This window comes from Ipomoea triloba, chromosome 6 (genome assembly GCF_003576645.1).
Source record: "Ipomoea triloba cultivar NCNSP0323 chromosome 6, ASM357664v1".
Lineage (NCBI taxonomy): Eukaryota > Viridiplantae > Streptophyta > Magnoliopsida > Solanales > Convolvulaceae > Ipomoea > Ipomoea triloba.
This window is the reverse complement of record NC_044921.1, coordinates 12421140-12443018: the sequence shown is the minus strand read 5'-3', so window position 1 is coordinate 12443018 and position 21879 is coordinate 12421140. Positions and strand designations below refer to the sequence as shown.

Here is a 21879-nt window from a genome sequence, read left to right as displayed (position 1 = left end):
GGGTCTACTTAGCCGACGTTAAAAGCCGTCTATGTAGTAGTGTAATCCTCAAAAGTTGATTGATTTTGTCATTGAAGACTCTCGGTATGTGTTTGTTTGGATGTTTTTTTTTATTTGTTTAAGTATAAATTTAGGCATCATCATGCTCATTGTTGTTTTCACTACTCAGGGGTAGTCGGCTCACTGTTACCCTATGGGAGGAGTACGTGGATTCTGTCTTGCCTTACTATAATGTTGATTTGGCAGAACCACTGATTGTCCTTCAAGTTCCAGCATAAACAATTCTCATTGATATTTGCATATGTCATGACTATAAACAAAAGCTAAGGCCAAACACTAACTCAAGTTGGGTTATTGCTAAAAAAAAACCGGTATTTAGTCATGGTCAATTGTATGTGGCTTTCTCTCGAGTCAGTCATCCTAATGGCCTGAAGGTGTTAGCAGTAGACGAGGATGGACAAGATTGTGTTGCGACTTCCAATGTCGTCTACAAAGAGGTTTTCAATAATGTGTAAATATAATCGATGATATTTTATGTTTTTTTTTTCAAAATAATAAAGTTTCTATATATCTAGACAAAAAATATATCATCTATACAAATGAATTAGGATAGCAATTCATTACTATAACTAAGTTGCCAGAGAACGAGCACATTGGTTGAATTTCTAAAACTTTCTAACAATCTATGTTATATATAAAAGTAAAATCCTCCTATTTCATTTTTCCCGCCAAAACTTTTGTAGTGAATTAATTAAATATTTTATCGGTCAAATAATTAATAAAGCTTATTTGGTAAGAAAATGTAAAATGGAAATTAACTAATATCTATTAATTGGTAATATTGTTTCTATATTCACAAATCAATACTATTAATAAAAGAAAAATCTTTCCCTTCAACTTTCCCGCGCAAACTAATATTATTAATTAATTGGTAAAAAAAATTAATAAAGTTTAATTGGTAACACAATTTTATTTACCAAATTCTGAGAATAATTAAACCATTATAATTGTGAGAATAATGGAAACTAATTCTGCATAATTTTATAAGAAAAAATAATTTATTAATTATTATTTACACCAATAATAATAATTCGAATACTTATCTATACTTCTATATCTATACTACTATTAATAAAAATAAAATCATCCTTTGTGAAATTCCGCCCAGACAATATTAAAGAGAAAATGAAAAAGAAAACTGATTTTACTAATTAATTGAAAATATAAAAAAATTATAATGGAAAAGGAAACGGAAATTAGGCAAATTGGAAAAGGGAATGGATATTACTAATTGACTGAAAATTATTTAAAAACTTAAAAAAATTAATTACACTTTCCTTTTGAAAACTTTAAATTATTTGAACTTAAAAAAAATTAATTAAACATGATTGTTAGAGTTTTTTATAATAGTTACAATTAATTCATTCAAATATGAAGGAGGAAGAAAAACTAAATGCGATAGGATGAAAATTAATATACTTAAGGTATAAAAGTATAATTGCACATATATTAGTGTAATTGACTAATAATAATTGCCTAATAATTATTATTATGATAATAACACTGGTCGTTGAATTTATTTTTATAATAATTATAATTAAATTATTTCTCATTTTTCTCATATTTATTTTAGTAATAATATAATTACATAAGTCGTATTACATATCGATCTTTTTAAGATAATTGTAGACAAACAAGTCATATATATTTCAATTAATTGACTTATACTTTTGCACTAATCTTATACTCAAATAAATGTACACGTTCAATATTAGAATTTTTTTATAATTTTCTTTATTTTTATTATCTAAATATATAATAAAAAATTTATTTTTGCATCGCACCGATAATTGAACAATTATTTTCTCTAATTCAAGCAAGGAAAACACCAGACAACATAATCGATCCAACCAATTTCATCAATTGTGCTATACAATATTCGATGTTATAATTTATATAATTGTATATCGATCCAAATATTCTTAAAATATTATAACAAATCCATTCCGTGCAACGCACGGGCGAAAATACTACTTTATAATAACAATCCACCTGTTCTCTCTTTTTTTTTTTTTTCTAGCAAATCTCAATCGTTGATCTACTCAAACACTTTTACATGGGAGCTATATATACACATATACATGATGAGAACTGAATGAATTGTATTGAATGAACTTGATTACAAGAGTACATGCATGGGGTATATATACAAGGAGAATCATAGGAAGACTAGGATAGGGAGACTAGGATAGGAAGTTATAATCTGACTCAAATACATAGAGTCCTAATACTCCTCCCCAAGCACAAGTTATACTAGTAACTTGTAGCTTGTATCTAAGAAATAAAAATCTATGACTATGTAAAGCTTTCGTAAAGATGTCAGCAAGTTGATCCTTTTTTGAAATAAAGTTGATATGAATATCTCCCATGGCAACTCTATCTCTAACAAAACGATAGTCGATTTCCACATGCTTGGTTCTTGAATGAAAGATAGGATTTGCACATATATATGTAGCACCAAGATTGTCACACCATAGTACGGGAACAGAAATACCAGGCACGTTAATCACACGAAGTAAAGAGATAAGAGAATCCAGATAACCTCAGCATATAGACATCTGCTAAATCTTTATATTCTGCTTTATTAGTGGAAGATCTAACAATAGTTCTTTGTTTCTTGCAAACCCAAAACACAAGATTTGACCCAAGAAACACAGCATTGCCACTAGTGGACTCACGATCTTCAAGACAGCCAGCCCAATCAGAATCAGAGAAAGCATGAATTTCTTGTGATACTGACTTTCTTATGCATAAACCAAAATCAATTGTCCCTTTAACATACCTCAAGACTCTCTTTAGTTGCTCCCAATGTGAGGTTGTAGGATCATGCATGTGTTGACATAACTGATTGACTGTAAATGATAGATCTGGACATGTGATCGTCAGATATAATAGTGCTCCTGCCAGACTTCTGTATTCAGTAGGATCCTCATATAAGTCTGCACTAAATGGAACGGACTTCATAACAGAAATAGGAGTGGATAGTACTTTGCATTCTACCATTCCAGCACGTTTCAATATATCATTCATGTATCTCTATTGTGAAAGTAAGATCCCATCATCATACTTAATTGTCTGAATACCAAGAAAGAAACTAGGTTCACCAAGATAACTTTAAAATCAGCAGATAACTTTGACATAAATGAGTTATAAGATATGGATCACTCTCCATTACAAATATATCATCCACATAAACTAAGAGATACACATAAGCAGAATCTTATGAGAAATAAAACAGAGACACATCCGTTTTTTTATGCATGGAAGCCAACAGAGAGTAGAAACGAGTGCAAATGATTAAACCATGCTCTAAGAGCCTGTTTTAAACCATACAATGATCATTTAAGCAAGTAAACATGATCAAGGTACTGTGCATCAATATAACTATGAGGTTGCTTCATATACACAGTTTCAGACAGATTACTATTCAGAAAAGCATTATGGACATTAAGTTGTCTAATAACCCATCTAGAAGATATATCTAAGAAGAGAAGCAATCTAACAATAATAGGGCCGTTTGTCTTTCGTTTTTTGCGAAAGACCCATTTGCACCCAATAACGTTCGTATCTATCTTGGATGGCACAAAATACCATGTTTGATTCTGTAGAAGTGCATTAAATTTTTGGTCCATAGCCTCACGCCATTCTGGATATTTAACTGCTTGAGTGTAACAAGTGGGATCCGTAAAGCAAACATGTGCATTTAAAGTTGAAGGAGGAGCCTGAGATTGACTACGAGTAGCCATCGCATGGATGCGAGTGGTAGGCTTCATAGATTTCCCACGCTGGCGTGCGACAACCTGCACTTCGTCCGGCTCGAGCTGCGGATCACTGTCTGAGTGTACGCTGCGTTGTACGATGTGATCAGCAGCTACATGTAGCTGGGCCTCGGTTTGCCCGTGCTCAGCGTCTTCGCTAGCGGGTGGCTATGGTCTGGTCATGTGCAGTAGCTACGATGCGATAGTAACGGTTTCCACTGGGCGTAAGATAGATTCAGCCCATGGAGTACTCTACGAATTCTGAGGTGCATGCCTGTAAAATGTTTTTTAGTAGCAAAGGGAAAATTCCCTTCATCAAACTGCACACGCAAATCTTATTAGTCTGTAAGTCCATGCGCCTATACCCCGAAACGACTCAAGATAGCCTAGAAAAATACAAAGAGAAGACCTAAAGGATATTTTATGACGATTGTATGCCCTAAGATAAGGATAACACAGATAGCCAAAGACCCGAAAAAAGGAATAGGATGGAGGAGAGTTATGCAACATCAGGTGAGGACTGGAGTTATTTAACACAGTAGATGGCGTCCTATTGATTAAATAAACAATAGCCTCAAAGGCAAAATCCAAGAATTTATATGGAACAGAGGCATGAGCAAAAAGAGTTAAGCATGTTCACTACAAGAAAAATCGCGAATTGCGACAGAAAATTGCGACGGAACTTAATCCGTCGCTATATAGCGACCGATTTCGCGACCGATTAGCTTCCGTTGCAATATTGCGACGGAAAAGGCGACGGAATTTAATTCCGTTGCGAATATTAGCAAAATAGAAAATAAAACTCGCAAAATTTTGGCGGTAAAATATTCGCGACCGAACTTGCGACGGAATTGAATTACGTCGCCCATGTCGCGACGGAAAATTGCGACGGAAATTAATCCATCGCCATATAGCGACCGAATTCGCAACCGATTAGCTTCCGTTGCAATATTGCGACGGAAAAGGCAACGGAATTTAATTTCGTCGCGAATATTGGTAAAAAGAAAAAAATAAAACCCGCGAAATATTGGCGGTCAAATAATCGCGACCGAACTTGCGACCGAATTGAATTATGTCGCCCATGTCGCGATGGAAAAGGCTACCGATATTCGTCCGTCGCGAAATTGCTACGGATATTGCTACGGACTTTTTTTGCGTCGCAAAAGGAAATAAATTTTAGTTTGTTCATTAAATATTGCGACGGAATTAACTTCAAAATTTATTCCTTCGCAATAATTTTTTTATTTTTTATTTTCTTTTACAAGTAAATAATTAAACGTTGTCGTTTTTTATTCTACAAACAAAACCCTATGAAGTGTAAGTTTATTCTACTCCAAAACGCAATCGGCATTCAGGTCTATCGCAGTCGTCAGCGCAAAAACAAACTCCAAATCGCTCTGTCGCTGCTGCCATTGCTCCGCCGCCGCCGCCATCACTCCGCTGCCGCTGCCATATCTCCGTCACTCCGCCGCCGCTGCCAAACTCCAAATTAAATATAGTTGTTTGCTATAAAGAATCCAGAAAGAAAGGGAACTTTTAAATATAGTTGTTTGCTTTTATCCAATTAAATATAGTTGTTTTAAAACCCTAGGAATTCAAGAGATAAACTGTTAACATCTAATTGATTGTACTTGTATGAAAGTTTCTTGTTTTAAAACTCACTGTGTTAAGCAATTAGCCAGAACAAACTGTTCCATATAATTTAAATATATCCAAAGTTTCTTTAAAAAAAATAAAAGAATAGGGAACTTTAAATAAATAAAAGATTCTTTAAATAAATAAAATATTCAACTAAGTTTTATTTATTTAAATAGCTAGGGAACTTTCTTGATTCCATTTTCCTTTTTATTATACATTGCTTTGAAAATCGTGATAATATATGTGAATGTGAATATATAGGCATCTATAAATGAGTAATATGGATAAAAGTTGGATGTATCAAAGACGAACTGAACGTTTGATGATATTAATTGTTTGTAAAACTATAGAAATGGAGGCATTTGCTTCATTTATTTGTATGACTAAGAGAGTATAGCTGTAAACATGAAAATAACTATGTTCTCTACATTTTATTTAATTGCCTCTTCAAATCAGTTTACCATCCTAATACTTCATATAATTACCATTTGGTGGTTGTTGTATTATGATATGTGTTTTCCCTGTCATTATTGCCTCCTTGCCGAAACCTCATTACCTGACATAAGATCTTAGTCATTGGAAATTCCCTTTTCTGTAGTTGATTGCATTTTTCAGAACTAACTGAATTTAAAATAGGTGTCTTCTGGAACTCGTAGCATAAAACTAAGAGTAAAGAATGATGCTTAAGTCTGCAATTAATGATGCTGGGTTTAGACCACGCGAAGTACTTTTGAGCAAAGTTCTTGAAGCATTTCTGAGCAAACTTACTTTCTTTGAGGATTAGTATCACAAATTTTATAATAGCAATGAATCTGAACCTACATTTTATTATTTTCTTGCAACTGATTGAACTTTAGAATTAGGCTTGAAAAGGTTTTGTGCTTGAATGCTAGATAGGGGAGGTTTTAGGTTTGGCTAAAAAAATTGGCATGCATGTTGTATGATTATTCTCCTTTATTAAAATATCAAAATATTTTGTTAGTATTTTATTGAAAAATTAGTAGTTCATAGAACTAACTGTATTTTGTTGGCATTGCTTCACAAACAAGGACTTATTACTATCATTTTTTTTTCTTATTACTATTCCTATTACATTCCAGAGAAACGTAGCAGAGAAAAGAATATCTTGAGCAGCAGCGAAAGTCCAAGAAGAAACGACAGTTAGGTAATGTTTCCCATCTGCAATATGAATTTTAATACTTATATTATGTTTCAGCAGTAAGGTGTTTTGCTACTAATACTTGTCTACCAAGTAGAAAATGTTTGTATACAAATGCTGTATGGCTTCTTCTTAGTAACTTTAGTCTGCATTTGATCTATTTGTTGATATTGGTGGTTAGTTAGTGACATTATTATAAGGAGAAGTAGTAAATGTGTGTGTGATGTATTACTTACTCTTGTGTGTTTGCCTGCTGGTCAAGAATATGATTGGGGCATCAAGGTAGAGTGCTAGTTCTTCAAATTTGATCCCTGATTGCTATTTCTGATTATTTGTACCTTATAAAAATGTCTGAAACTAATTTTTCTGTTACATAAAACTAATTGTATTGCAGAATGAATTCATTGTTGCTGGTGGAAAAGGTGAACTTGTTGAAGTAATGTCCGAATATGGTTTCAAGTAAGACTTTGGATTCCATCCCATATGTTTGTCAATTCCAGTTTCCCTATGCTCAAGAATTTATCATTGGTTAATTTGAGGCAAGATCCTTGCTCCATCTTGCTCTGAGAGAGTGCAAGCTGTCTTTGTTGTTAGTGATTCAATTGATAGGAGCAGGGACATTCAGACTATTATATTTTTGTTTCGACTTGAATTGGCAATGTAGATTGATAATGTAATTTTGGAATTGTAATTTCATAGTGTTTGTATTTGAGAGGTATAAAAATGAATATTGTCTTTTGTTTTTTGTTTTTGTTTTTTTTTAAATTTTTTAAAGGGTATCGCGTCTATTGTATAAAGAACAGACGCGGATACCCTATTTTTTTTTAATATTTCGTTGTCAAATTGCGACGGAATTGCGACGGAATTATTCCGTCGCAATTCCGTCGCCATATTTCGCGACGGAATTTTTCCGTCGCAAACGAAGATACGACGAGCTGACAGACGACGGAACGAATTCCGTCGCAAAACCTGTTTCGCGACGGAATTTGGCTGTTTCGCGACGGAAAAATTCCGTCGCGAATCGCGATTTTTCTTGTAGTGGTTTCAACTATATATGTGTCTATGTTTTCGTTCAACACGACTATTTTGCTCATGAGTGTAGGCACATGATTGTCTATGAATAATTCCTAACTTAAAGAAGGTAGAGTGTAACTTTTTGTACTCAGTTCCAAAATTAGATTGTATGGATTTGATTTTTCTATTGAAGGAATATTCAACCATGTTACGGAATTTATCAAATATGGCATAGAGATTAGATTTTAATTTCATGGGAAAGTACCAGGTATAACGAGAGAAATCATATACAAAAATAACAAAGTAGCGATAGTTATCAGAAGACAATAAAGGAGCTGGACCACAAATATCTGTATATATTAAATCAAGAATATTTGAAATAGATGACTCAACACGTGGCAATGGGGAACGTGCAAATTTACCCAATTGACATGCATTACATAAACTGGGTTTACAACGAATAGAACTACTAGATCCACTAACCAAACAAGATTGAAGAATACAATGTAAAACATGATGGTGTGGATGTCCTAAACGATCATGCCACACAGACGCATATGCACGAGCATAAAGGAACGCAGATGTAGTCGAATTCATAATAGTAAGCGTGTATAAACCCTAGAGTTATTGCCCCATAGAAGAATTTCCTTGGAATTGATGTCCTTCACAACAAAAAAAGAGGGGTGAAACTCAAAAAATACTTTATTATCTACGGTAAATTTTTTAACAGACAATAAAGAGGTAGACATCTTAGGAACATGAAGGATATCAGACAACTTAAATAACCTAGATGGGTAGTAAAGGAAGCATGACCAATATGACTAATAGATAAACCCTTACCATCACCAACACGAAGAGTATCATTACCAACATATTCCTCTGAAGTAGGCAGGGATGCAATAGTTAAGAACCATTATCATGACCTTGATATGTTAAGTTTGCCAGGGGGAAGGATCATAGCGATTGTAACATGTGTGTGTTGTATGACCATATGATTACAGAGTTGGCATTGATTCTGACCACCCCCGGCCACGGGCATTACCGTGCCCTCCTTGCTACCGTCCGCCACCGCGAATAGTACGTGCCACTTGCTCCGCCCCCGCGATTCGGTCGTCCACGGTTATTGTCGTGCCACGCTAGGCAGCGTAGTCAACTAATGATGGCCTTGTTCTGCCATCGGCATGAATGAAGTCATGTGCACCAAAGAAGTTGCCCAGTTCCGTGAGAGTCACGGCTTGTTCGCGAACAGCGAGAGACGAGGTTAGGTTGGGATACTCTAGTCGTAAACCACAAAAAACATATAAATTCATCTCATCTAGACTGACTGGCCGACCAGCTAGAGTAAGTTCCTCCATGACTACACATGCACGACCAATATAATCAGCCACGGAGGAATTACACTATTGAGTGGATTGAAGTTGGCCAAGAAGATGAAGCGACCTGCCACGAGATGACGATATCAGTCACTATTTTATCGACTCTCAACTTTTTTGCGATGTCCTGCGGCCAATTGCAATGTGCATAACCTCTTCTAAAAGATAGGAAATTAACACGGATATCAAAGCTTGGTTATGATGAAACCGCATCGCATGAGCCAGATTAGCTTGCGGGACTACATTGGCTGCAGTAGTTGGGAGAAAAGCATCCGAACATGGGTTACTACCATCAATAAACCCCATTAACCCATATCCTTAGAGGAAAGGCACTACTTGTGTCCTCCAAAAAAAGAAATTTTTATGAGTAAGCTTAATACTGATAAAGTGATGAGCAATAGAAAGCGAATTAACACCAATAGATATAGAGGAAGTAACAACTGCATTTGAGACGGTCCGTTCAAAGGAGTTAACAGATCCGTCAGCCGTGGAAAAAACAAAAAGAGAGAGAAAGAACCATGGCTATCTGATACCAGATGAGAACTGAATGAATTGTATTGAACGAATTTGATTACAATAGTATATGCATGGGGGTATATATACAAGGAGAATCATAGAAAGACTAGGATAGGGAGACTAGTGTTAGAAATAAATTGTAATAGTTTTGATGATCCAAATTGTAATTTTAGAAATCCCAAATTTTATTTTTAGAGCATAGTTATTTTCTCTGGAAGTCAAAATTGTGACTTAGAATGGTATGAATTCTTGTAAAATAGAATTTACCATATCATGGTACTTGTAAATCATTTGCTTCCACCATAACACATGAGATCAAGTAGAAGAATGGAGAAGACCCAAATACTCTTACAAGAAGGCATGAGTTTGAACCTTAAGCTAAGCTAATTTAATTTTTAAGCGTAATGTTTGAGGAGGAGTCTATCTTAGAGTGATACATTTTTAATATACTAAAGGTAGATTTTTTTGTGTATTGAAGATACATTATTTGATAGTATATATAAAATAATGTACTTTCAAATAATGTACTTTACATACACAAATAATGTACTTTTAGTATATTAAAAATGTACTTTTTATTTATGGTCCACATAGCTGTGTAGACAATGGTCCATCTAATAATGATTGGATGACCGGAGTGTCTAAAGCTATACCATATGCTATCAAAGTCTAAGTATGATCAAGTATATTATTCTGATGATATTAACTGATGAGTTAATATAGAGCATTGGTTAAAGACTTGAACATTATACCTACTAGTCTAGAGTTTGAATCAAGCCGAATTAGAAGACTTTTTGAGCAAATGACAGAGCAAAAAATTACCAAAGGCATTAAATGTTGCAGATCAAGTGGATTCAATTTTGAAAATCCACAATGGGCAAATAACTTTTTCAAGTTATAAAAAGCCCAAGAAGACTTGAAAACAAACATGGGATTTTTGCATACGGAATTGGGAATTACTTATCATTTGAGCTATATGTGTGTTCCCATGTATGCATGCATGTAATCCGAACTTTGCATACTATTCATTTGAGCTATATTAAGTTATTCCTTCATGTAGCATGTGATATATCTCTTCAGATTTACTCAGTTTGATTTATAGCACTTTACCGTTTGCTAATTTCCTTTGTGCATTTCAAGTTGAATTTATTCACTTGGAATCATTTTTATTAAAGTGCTATAAAGTTTTAAATTGTTAGAAAAGTCTATTCACCCCCTCGCCTCCCCCCCCCCCCCAACTCAAAACTTTTCACCACCCCAACTACCCAATCGGGACCAACAACTAGGATAGGAAGTCATAATCTGACTCAAATACATAGAGTTCTAATATACACACATGTTTGTTAAATTAATTGGTGTGTTTTATCTTATCATTTGAAAAAAAATGTTTATTTGATCTTTTTTTTACGATTCTTTCAATATGTTTTACATATTTTACTCTTTAATTTAAGGCAGTGTTATTTCTTTTTTAAAGATTAAAAAATCATAAACTAAAAACAGACATAAATTTTTATCTAAAAAATATATATAACAAAAACTAAGTTTTAATAAGAGAGGGTTAAAGAGTGTCATTTTTTTTTTTGTATTAAAATGGCTATTAGTGAAAAATAAATAAATAAAAGTCTATAACTTTTTTAGACACCCTAGAAAACAGCATTTCAAAATAATAGTATATTCTAAACTTCTCTTTATTTATAAAACATAATTGATAATTTATTTAAAGAAATGTTACCATGCTAATCAAAACCATGTTTCTTATACTAACTCAAACTCAATGACTATGTTGTAAAGTTCACTTTGTAACGGGTACAAAGTTGTTAGGAATAAGTGTAACTAGATTTTGATGAGCCAAGTTGTAATATATGAGTAGATTTGAGACACCCAAACTTTAAATTTTATAGATTAAAATTTTAGATTTTAGTCACCGCAAAAAAAAAATCATTAGGTGTTGAAATCAAAGAGAATTCATCCTAGCAAGGATTTTGTGCTTACGCCATGATGAAGTCACTAGACGAGCAAGGGTTAATAGCAGATAAGCCTACCATACAACGAGACTACTCAACATCAAAGGTTCTCAATAGGTAATAAGGATTGAGACTAACAAGAGTTTGTATAAGTAGTAAAAACATAAGTAGCATAACTTTTATTGAGCAACGAGGTTTCTCAAGGACTAAGCAGCAAGACTTGTTTGATAAGCAACATACCTTTTTTTACAACATTCTCTACTTATTCCTTATTCCTTTTGGATTGTTGGCACACTATCTGAGATGGATACACACATTTTTAGGAAAAATCCTTGGAAGTTACAAAAAGCTAGATTTTATGGACAAGTTGCAAGCAACTATTATGCGCTTTCATCACATGTCAAATCTAAACATGTTATTTTAATGGCAAGAGGGTGATTTGAATTTGGTTTCCCTCCAACGGATAGATTCGAAGTTACAAGTAGAAATAGAAGAAATGCATGGAAAAGAGACACATAAGATATATTACGAGATAATAAGAATTCAAACATTACAAAGCTCACAACCGCAATTCACCAGGATCAAAGAGACTCAAAGCTCAAAAGATTTATTCAGCATTCTAAGTCTCTTTAGTTGAAGTTCTTTTCAACATATGTGTTGAAAATAGTTAATCTCTACCAATGGTAGATAGAGGAGGAGTATACGGGGTTGTCCTATGAAAACCTAACCAAATCAATGTTGGCTTTACGATCAAAGCACTTGCTTTGTTTAATTCATTGTAATTGTGTTCGGATAACGAATTATAGTGAATTATCTCCTGGATGATAGGAGATGAGTAGAGTAAACGGATTACATCACCTTTGAACTACTATAACTTGCTTGTCTCATTTATTTATCTCGCACTTTAAAATTTACCATATATACTCTCTTACTTTAAAATATTTTCTTGAAAATTCATTTTCTGCTATGAAACTCTTTGCTCAAAAACCTTTTGAAAGTTGTATTTTTTAGTGGTTGGATTAGTGAGTGTCGTCCTCTGGGAATGGCTAGGAAGGATTTGAGTAGCAAGGGGCTAAGCACGACATCATAAAGTGTTTGAAAGCTAACCTAATTGATATATTTAATTGCATGAATGATAAAAACAAGTAATTGAATACTAAACAATATAATGATAAAGAGGAGGATTTAAATCAAATAGCAATGCACAAATGCTTCTATAATGTTCTAAGGTTCTAGGCTTAACAACGCTAAACAATGAAGTGAGGGAATTAAATCAATGTCAATGCCACTCTCGTGGACATTGGTTATCACTAAAGTTCTAATCCCATTCTCATAGCAATTAGACTAGGTGAGACATTTAATCAAGCACATAGTGTGCATAATCCCTTCCAACTTCCCTTTCTCAATGGACATAGTGTGCATAATCCCTTCCAACTTCCCTTTCTCAATGGCAAGTTAGAATTGTGAACCTTCCAACTTCCCTTTCTCAATGGCAAGTTAGAATTGTGAAAAGGTTGGCTATGTTGAATCCCTATTCTCATAGGTGAAACTCCAATTCCATACATAGTGTGCATAATCCCTTCCAACTTCCCTTTCTCAATGGACATAGTGTGCATAATCCCTTCCAACTTCCCTTTCTCAATGGCAAGTTAGAATTGTGAACCTTCCAACTTCCCTTTCTCAATGGCAAGTTAGAATTGTGAAAAGGTTGGCTATGTTGAATCCCTATTCTCATAGGTGAAACTCCAATTCCATACATCTCTTGCTTCCTATTCTCATAGGTGAAACTCCAACTCCAATTCCATACATCTCTTGCTTAATAGGGTCCTAGGGTTGGCTATGTTGAATCCATGTTGAATCCCTATTCTCATCTCATAGGTGAAACTCCAATTTCATACATCTCTTGCTATGTTGAATCCCTATTCTCATCTCATAGGTGAAACTCCAATTTCATACATCTCCAATTTCATACATCTCTTGCTTAATAGGGTCCTAATCAAACGAGTCAAGCGAGTCAAGTAATTCTCTATTTCACAATCACATTCATACTCCCTGTTGAATCCATGTTAAATCCCTATTCTCATCTCATAGGTGAAACTCCAATTTCATACATCCCTATTCTCATCTCATAGGTGAAACTCCAATTTTATACATCCCTATTCTCATCTCATAGGTGAAACTCCTTCTCATCTCATAGGTGAAACTCCAATTTCATACATCCCTATTCTCATAAACTCCAATTTCATACTCCTTCTCATCTCATAAACTCCAATTTCATACTCCTTCTCATCTCATAGGTGAAACTCCAATTTCATACATCCCTATTCTCATAAACTCCAATTTCATACATCCCTATTCTCATAAACTCCAATTTCATACATCCCTATTCTCATCTCATAGGTGAAACTCCAATTTTCATACATCTCTTGCTTAATAGGGTCCTAATCAACTCATCTCATAGGTGAAACTCCAATTTCATACATCTCTTGCTTAATAGGATCAAGTAATTCTCTATTTCACAATCTCTATTTCTCTATTTCACAATCACATTCATACTAAAAGTGAACGAAAAACCTAGAATAAGCAATTTAATCCATGCAAGCATTCATACAAGGCAATGCACAAGAGTCAGTATTGACTCCACTGAGATTCGAACCCACCACCTCCCATATAAAGGGAAGGGTTTGATGCCACTAGACCACAAGGTCTTTGGCAATCCTTGAAGTATTCTAACAACTCATAATGAAATTATAAACTAAAAGAATTGGAATACTAGGCAATGAAGTTAAATGCAAAAGAAATTTAAGAATTGAAAGCAGAAGTTGAACTCTTACTTGAATGAATAAATCATGTTGGAATATGAAATTGTAGTGAAATTGATAATTACAATGGATAGTTCTTCTCTAAATCTTCTTCAAATCTAATGGAATTACAATAGATAGATAATCTAAAGTGTTTGTGGAGAGAAACCCTAAGGAAGACTTAGAAAATTTGAAAGATAGATTTAAAATAAAGCCTAATCCTATTTATACTATGACATTTGCGCCAAAAAAAACTGCTTCCAGGATGCCTGGTCACGATGGAGGTCACGGCGTGACCTTCATCGTGACCAGACTTAAGCCTTGTGGATTCCAGGCCGTCACGCTGCGCGTCACGGCGTAACCTGCAGCGTGACGCCTTGAATCCGTAAATTGGCCTGCAAGTCACGATGGAGGTCACGGTGTGACCTTCTTCGTGACCACACAGGCCACTTTCAGATGGTGGCTAGTCACGCTGCAGGTCACGGCGTGACCTCCAGCGTGACACCCTCCCGGTGGCGTTTTCTGGCTTCTCCTTAGCTCCAATTCTCTGTTGAACTTTGCTATGGTTTTGACCCTTCATTCTTGACCCATTTTTGCCTTAAATTCATCCCGATTCGTCTTCATTTTACGCTTCCTCATGCCTAGGTCCCGGTTTCGAATGATTTAGCCGTAAATACCTGAAATACACTTCTTTCTTGCACAAACACATAATATTCACTTAGAAATTAGTACAATTAAAGCATATTTATATGTTAATTAACGGCTTATCACCTTTTTGACTATATAGTTAAGTGGTCAATATCACCTTTCTATAAGTGTTGAAAACTTAACTTGCTAGTCTTAAATAACTTTAGACAAAACTCTGATCATTTTGAAAAGTTTGAAGAATTCTATTCAACCCCTCCCCCTCCCCTTTAGACTTTTTCCTCTTTCAACTAGGACCATCAAGTAGCATCAGAGTGGTTATCTAAACTTAGTCAACTTCTCTTTATTGCTTGATAGATCTCAAAGAAAATTTTCAAGAAATAATATATTTAAATATTTTCCAAAAATATTCTTTCAAAATGAAGAGAGATATGATTCTTGCTCAAAACCTATTATTATTTTTGGACAAATTTGATGACTGGCGCATTTGTATGCAGGCACACTTGTCAACTTTGCATGATGAGATGTGCAAGAGGTGATTGCTAATTGTCCAATCGAAATCCTTAAAGTAAATGCAACTTTTCTACTATCAACTAATGCACCACCATATATACCAAAGCCTAAAACGTAATATGGACTCTAGACTATAGGAAAAAGAATAATCCGGACAACATTACAAAGGATATACTTTTTAAAGGTATAGACGAATCAATTTTCCCAAGAGTTAAAAAAAGAAACACAACCAAAGAAATATGAGACAAACTGATGAAGATCTAAAAGGGTGATGAACAAGAGAATGATAACAAACTCAATATTGCCATAAAAATGTTTGAAGATTTTAAAATATCTAATGAAACCAGGCCATTGCAGGTATAGAGGCCAATTTATGAAAATTATTAGAGAAATCAACAATCTATAGGAAAGGAAATGAGCCAAAAAGAGATATGTCTCAAGGTTCATCGTGGACTACCTTTAAGTTTGGACATGAAGGTAACAACAATGAGAGACCATAGGTTGAAGAATCCATACATGTGTTTGATGAACCTAGGTTTAAACTAGATGGAATATAAGAAATCATCAACAAAATGGATGGATTGCACACTAGCAATGATGTTTTTCAATAAATTGATACAACTAATTGTTAGGAACAAGTGTAATTTAGATTTTGATGATACCAAAAGAGTTAGGAAATTTAGTCCCCAATTCTTTTTACTCTTTTACATTTAGGAGATTCTTCATTACGAACAGTTCAAATGGTTACAATTCGAATTGCTGATTAAGCTCTCAGACGAAGAGTCAAGAAACTAATACGAAGAGTTCAAGACGAAGAATAGAAAAGTAAATGACTGGAAGGTATAAATAGTCGAAGAGTGGAAGGACTAACCTTGTCGAATAGTAATGTGTTGAATAGTAATGACAACTATCCAAACGAAAGGTCAAGCAAAGCTTAAGGTTCTAAGTACTAACTCGAATGGTAAGAGTTAACCATTCAAAAAGGAACTATTTGAGACATTCTCTGAGCAAACAGTTCGAAAGCTTAAATAGTCAATAACTTTATACGAAATGTTACCAAGGAAAAATGAGTCCTAGGTACACATTTCAATGTAAATTTTTCTTAAAAGCCTAGACAAAAAGTGAAGAGCAAAAAGTATATTGTAGCAGGTAAAGGCGTGCCAACGGTTGGAAAATCTGACACAAAAAGTAACCTTTCGAAGCATCCCCTAGTCAATACCCAAAGGGTAAAGGACATTTGAAATTGATCTCCTTCCAACGAATTTATTTCAAACTACCTCATAAATACCTTTAATCAAGACTAAAGAAGGTGCTGGTCTTTTAAGAAAAAATTTACAAGTGTTCAAGCTTACTAAGTACTAAGAAATTCATGACCGGTGAGAGAGAAAAGAGCTACAAATTTCAAGATCAAGCTCAAGACTTTGGCAACAAGAAGATAAGATTCAAAAACTAAGTCTACGTGTTGGAGGATCAACAATTCTTTGTTGAAAACCTTTGTATCTCTACTCGGTAGAAGTAGAAAGAGAAAAACTAACAAGTTGAGGCTTGTGAAAAACCTAGACACTTAAAGTCGGCTTTGTGTTCAAGCCTTAAGTGCTCCTTCATTGTATTAAGGGATTTTGTGCAATCCTCTCTCTCTCTCTCTCCCTCCCTCCCTCCCTCCCTCCCTCCCTCCCTTTCTCTCTAGAGCATTTACATTATAGTCTAAACAACCAAACCTAAAAAAAAAAATTTTTAAATTGTGCTTAACGTTAAAAAGGTTCACGTTTTTCCGTTGCCAAATACTTTACTTAAAGTTCCAAGTTCCAAAAACATTGCTATTAGGTTCAGATGAATAAACAATAGAAGATGATAGAACAACAAAGGTTCCAACAACACAAGTTGATGGAACAACAAGGATACTAATAGATCAAATTTCAAAAGCAACACAAGTTCCACCTACAATTGTTTGTCAACTTGAAGATATTTCAAACATATTTTCAATTCCTATAACTATTGAACCAGACCTTAGTTGGCTATGAAACCATCCACAAGACCAAGTTATTGGTAATCTTAGGGACAATATAATGACAAGGTCATATCATCTACTTGGAACACACTATTTTCTTGCTTCTTTTTTTTTTATCTCAAATTGAACGTAAGGTGATTGCAGAGGCTTTAAGTGATCCAAATTGAATTGAGGCAATGCAAGAAGAGCTCAATTAATCAAGAGAAATGAAGTATGGGAGCTAGTTCGAAGGCTAACACATCACAAAGTTATAGGAACAAAGTGTGTCTTTAGAAACAAAGCAAATGAAGATGGCACCATTGTTAGGAATAAGGCAAGATTGATGACCAAAGGTTACTCACAAGAAGAAGTAATATATTTTGATGAGACCTTTGCACATGTGGCACGATTAGAAGCTATTTGAATCTTTCAAGCTTATATCGTGTGCAAGAACTTCACAGTATATCAAATGTTTGTCAAAAGTGCATTTCTCAATGAATTTCTTGAAGAAGAAGTCTACGTCAAATTCAAGAGAGAGATTTTGTTAGTACAAACTTATGGTGATAATATCATATTTGGTAATACTAATCATTCTTTATGTGAAAAGTTCTTTAAGTTTATGCAGAATATATTCAAAATGAGCATGAAGGGTGATGAACTATTTCTTGGGACTTCAAGTCAAACAGTTGATGATTATAATCTGGTTAACATTGAAAATTATTTTTATATAGGAAAAATTCTTGAAAATGTTATAAGTTGTCGACAACACAAATTGCCTTCAAATTGCTCATATTATATGACAATCTGGATCTAGAACTCAGTGCCAAAAGCACCTAGATTGATTAACGTATAAAAAGAGAAATTAAGGAATATATAGCTTGACTCGCTAATATAATCATTTTTGGACACCATTAAAGGTATTAACCCTATAGGTTAACAAATATTTTGAAGGGAAAATGGGAATGATGAGGTGGTATAATATAAAGCTAGTTTTGTAACACTAGGGTTCACACAGAGACCCTAAAATTTGATTTTAATATATTCTTCCATAATGACTATTAAAAGTTTCGCTACATAATTGAAAGAATAATAATAAATTTTGATATGCAGCTTATTAAAGTCATGACCTTAAGATTATGGGTCGTTAGGCACTAATATGTTTATTTGAGAAATCCTTGATGGATTTATAATTCTCAAAATGAAATATTGGAAATCTTACAACATGTTTGTTGTTGTAGTACAAAGGTTTTACTTAACTTGAAATACTAAAGCAAATTAACTAATTAATTTCCTCCTAAAGTAGGAAAATGTAAAAATGAATATGTATCATTAGGTACTTACTAAGGGGCTACTAATCGAATTATTTATTTATTATCTCAACCTATGTTGGTGTTAATAATATTAGCTCATGTTCTAAAGATGAATTTTGGAAATAAAGGACTTGGAAAACCAAGTATTATCTCGACATGTACATCGAGTATTTCCCTGAAAGGAATTTTATACACTAGTTAGTCTATTTTGGAAAAATGTTTTTGACACATTTTATATGGATAAGTATCATTGACTTATCACACTAATAGTTGTCCAATAATCTCTTGAAGTAGATAAATGACCATTTAGACTCAAAAATGATAATGAGGAGATTTTGGGACTTGAAGTTCATTACTTCATTGCTATTGGAGCACTACTGTAGAACCAGAAGTTCCATGGTCGCATCAGGACTGACATTGTCCTTACAATGAAAATTACTAATAAACACCCAATGCTCGTCCTACAATTAAATATTCAAAATATCCTCCAGTACCTTCGATTTATAAAAAAGGTTTTGAAATTAATGCAATAAAGCAATGTGTGATTTTCCTAGGCCACTTGGGTTTTGAGTTTTTGTTTTGACTCTTATTATGGCAAATCACAACTAGTTATGTTTTTACTTTACCTCCACTATTCTATGTGAAGATAATAAAGTTTGTCTTATACAAATTATGCCCCGAAGGCTTATGGTTGTACTCTTTTTTCCTTAACTAAACTTTTTCTCATAGGATTTTCTTAAGTTAAGGTTTTTAACGAGGCAATCAGGAAGGTTGTTGTCTTCAGGGGGAACAACAATATCTCGGTACACATAAATTATTAGTCTAGAAGACCAACAACTCTTACAATCCTAAGATTAAATCAAGAAGATTATGGTTGTACTCTTTTTCCTTAACTAGTTTTTTTTTCCCACGTGGTTTTTCTTAGTGTAAGGTTTTTAATGAGGCAACCAATACAATATATGATTTTTATATATATCATGCACTCTTTTCTTCAACTAGGTTTTTTTTCCCACGTGGTTTTCCTAGTTTTTAACGAGGCATGAATATATTAAAATATATTACCCATATATCTTGTACTCTTTTCTTGTCTAGATTTTTCCCATAAGATTTTCCTAGCAAGTTTTTAACGAAGCAAGATTATAGTCAAATAATGTCCAAGGAGGAGTGTTATAAATAATATCATTAGTAGACATTATTATGTAACGGACATATTTATGTCCTTATTTATGTTTGTCATTATAGTTTATTATTATATATATTATTGTTCTAAGATATAAAGGGGATGATGATGATGAATGGAATAGAATGGAATGATATGATCACTTGTCTACTTGTCACTACATTGTAATTCTTCTTCTTCTTCTCCTTTTCTTTGTATCGTTTCTCCAGGGATGGCTCAGAGCTATAGACTATAATCACAACAAAATATACTTTGTAAATTGGAGAGAGGGAAATGTTATAGACCTTGTAGTGGTTTAACGAACCTAAAATAATAAATTTGTGGTAGTGACTTAATGAACATGTAGTAATAATTTAATGAACATGCAATTATGACTTACCTTAATTTTTTTTTTGAAAATGCTTAATTTAATTGTATGTTAATTAATATCTTAAAAATCTCTAAAAGATCTCAACTTATGTTTTTTAATGATATAATTTTTATACACAAATTTTATTTGTACAAAAAGATAAGAGAAAAATAAATTTAAGTTAAAAAAATTTAGAAAGAAGTATTACTTAAAATTAAAATTCTAAATAGATTTTTTCAACCAATCAAAGTAGGTTTATAAAACTCATTTTCAACTAATCAAAATAGGTTTACAAAACTCTTTTTATCATGAGTATAATAGATGAAAAATTATGGAAGAAAATTCATTTTTTATTGTTCATTCTCCAATTTTTAATTTTAAAATAGAAAAAAATCTCCAATTAACAAATATGCATGTGCGAGTAAACACATGTGTATTTCTTTTTTGAGTACTACTGACTATGTTACAATGTAATATATGTTCATAAGCGTTGTTGCAAAAGTCGGCCGCCTAGGCACTGCCTAGGAGCTAGGCGCCCCAAGACCGAGCGAATTGCTCCCGAGGCGTCCGCCTAGCGCCTAACTCGGCCAAGTTAACTCGCCCAATTCGGCAGAGTTAGCTGAGTTAACTTGGGCGAGTTGGCCTTGTTAATTTTTGTATTATATATATATATATATATATATATATATATATATATATATATATATATAATATGACATACACCCACACACATGAATTATTATTTTGTTTTTATAGGTTGCCGCCTAGCCGCTAGGCGCTAGGCTACTGCAACGATGTTCATAACTACTATACTTTCTCAACCTACTGAAGCACAAAGAGTTAATATTGTCCCTATTGGGGCTCAAACCCAAGACCTCACATTTCATATAGTAAATGTACTCTTAAATTTGTTTATAGATGGAGGATGAGTTATCCTAAGGGGGTCAAATGGGAACATGAAAATCATGTAAAAAGTGATGACTGATCACTTCCAACCATCTGTGTTTTAATAAAAAAAAAAATATGGTCAATTTTATAATTATTGTAAACTTTTAAGTTTAAAAATATTTATAAAATTAACCTTACCCATTTTTCCCTTATTTTTCAACAATTCTCAATCGTTGATCTAGTCAAATGGATGGATCAAATCACTCTATCACTTTTTACTTGGAAGCTTGTTTTCACCTGAACAACAAATGGACCAGGGTCCACCTTACGTAGTGGACCTTGCCACTCTAGTCCAAAACCACATTCAGATTGTGTACATTCAAATTACAAATTACGTACATATAAATAAACTGAAAGTACATAATATGTTAATTGTAATAGGTACATATTTATTAAATATATTTTTAAGTATATAAATTTTATATATTGTTACTAAACTGAATATATATACTCCGTATATATATTACAAAAAAAATAAATTATAAATAGTTCAAGTTAAATCTCATTAGAAAGTTTTAATTAATCATACTACAAGACAATTAAATGAAGTCATGTCATCAATTTTTTTTTATATAAAGATATGAAGAATTTAACATTGCTGGTTGATGACTGTATTAATGCATGAACAATTACGGCAATGTGGTCTCGGGTCTAAAATAACATT

General features: G+C 33.4%; 1 protein-coding gene across 1 annotated transcript; it reads right to left on the bottom strand.

Moving 5' to 3' along the window:
* Positions 1 to 2562: 2562 nt before the first annotated feature.
* LOC116023488 (uncharacterized mitochondrial protein AtMg00810-like) lies at positions 2563 to 3090 on the bottom strand. Its single transcript, XM_031264491.1, has one exon. The coding sequence runs from the start codon at positions 3088 to 3090 to the stop codon at positions 2563 to 2565; it is 528 nt and encodes a 175-aa protein (XP_031120351.1).
* Positions 3091 to 21879: the final 18789 nt, after the last annotated feature.

What these genes read in the sequence shown, in the direction of transcription:
- LOC116023488 (XM_031264491.1), bottom strand. Translation starts at nt 3,090, where the DNA reads ATGAATGATATATTGAAACGTGCTGGAATGGTAGAATGCAAAGTACTA.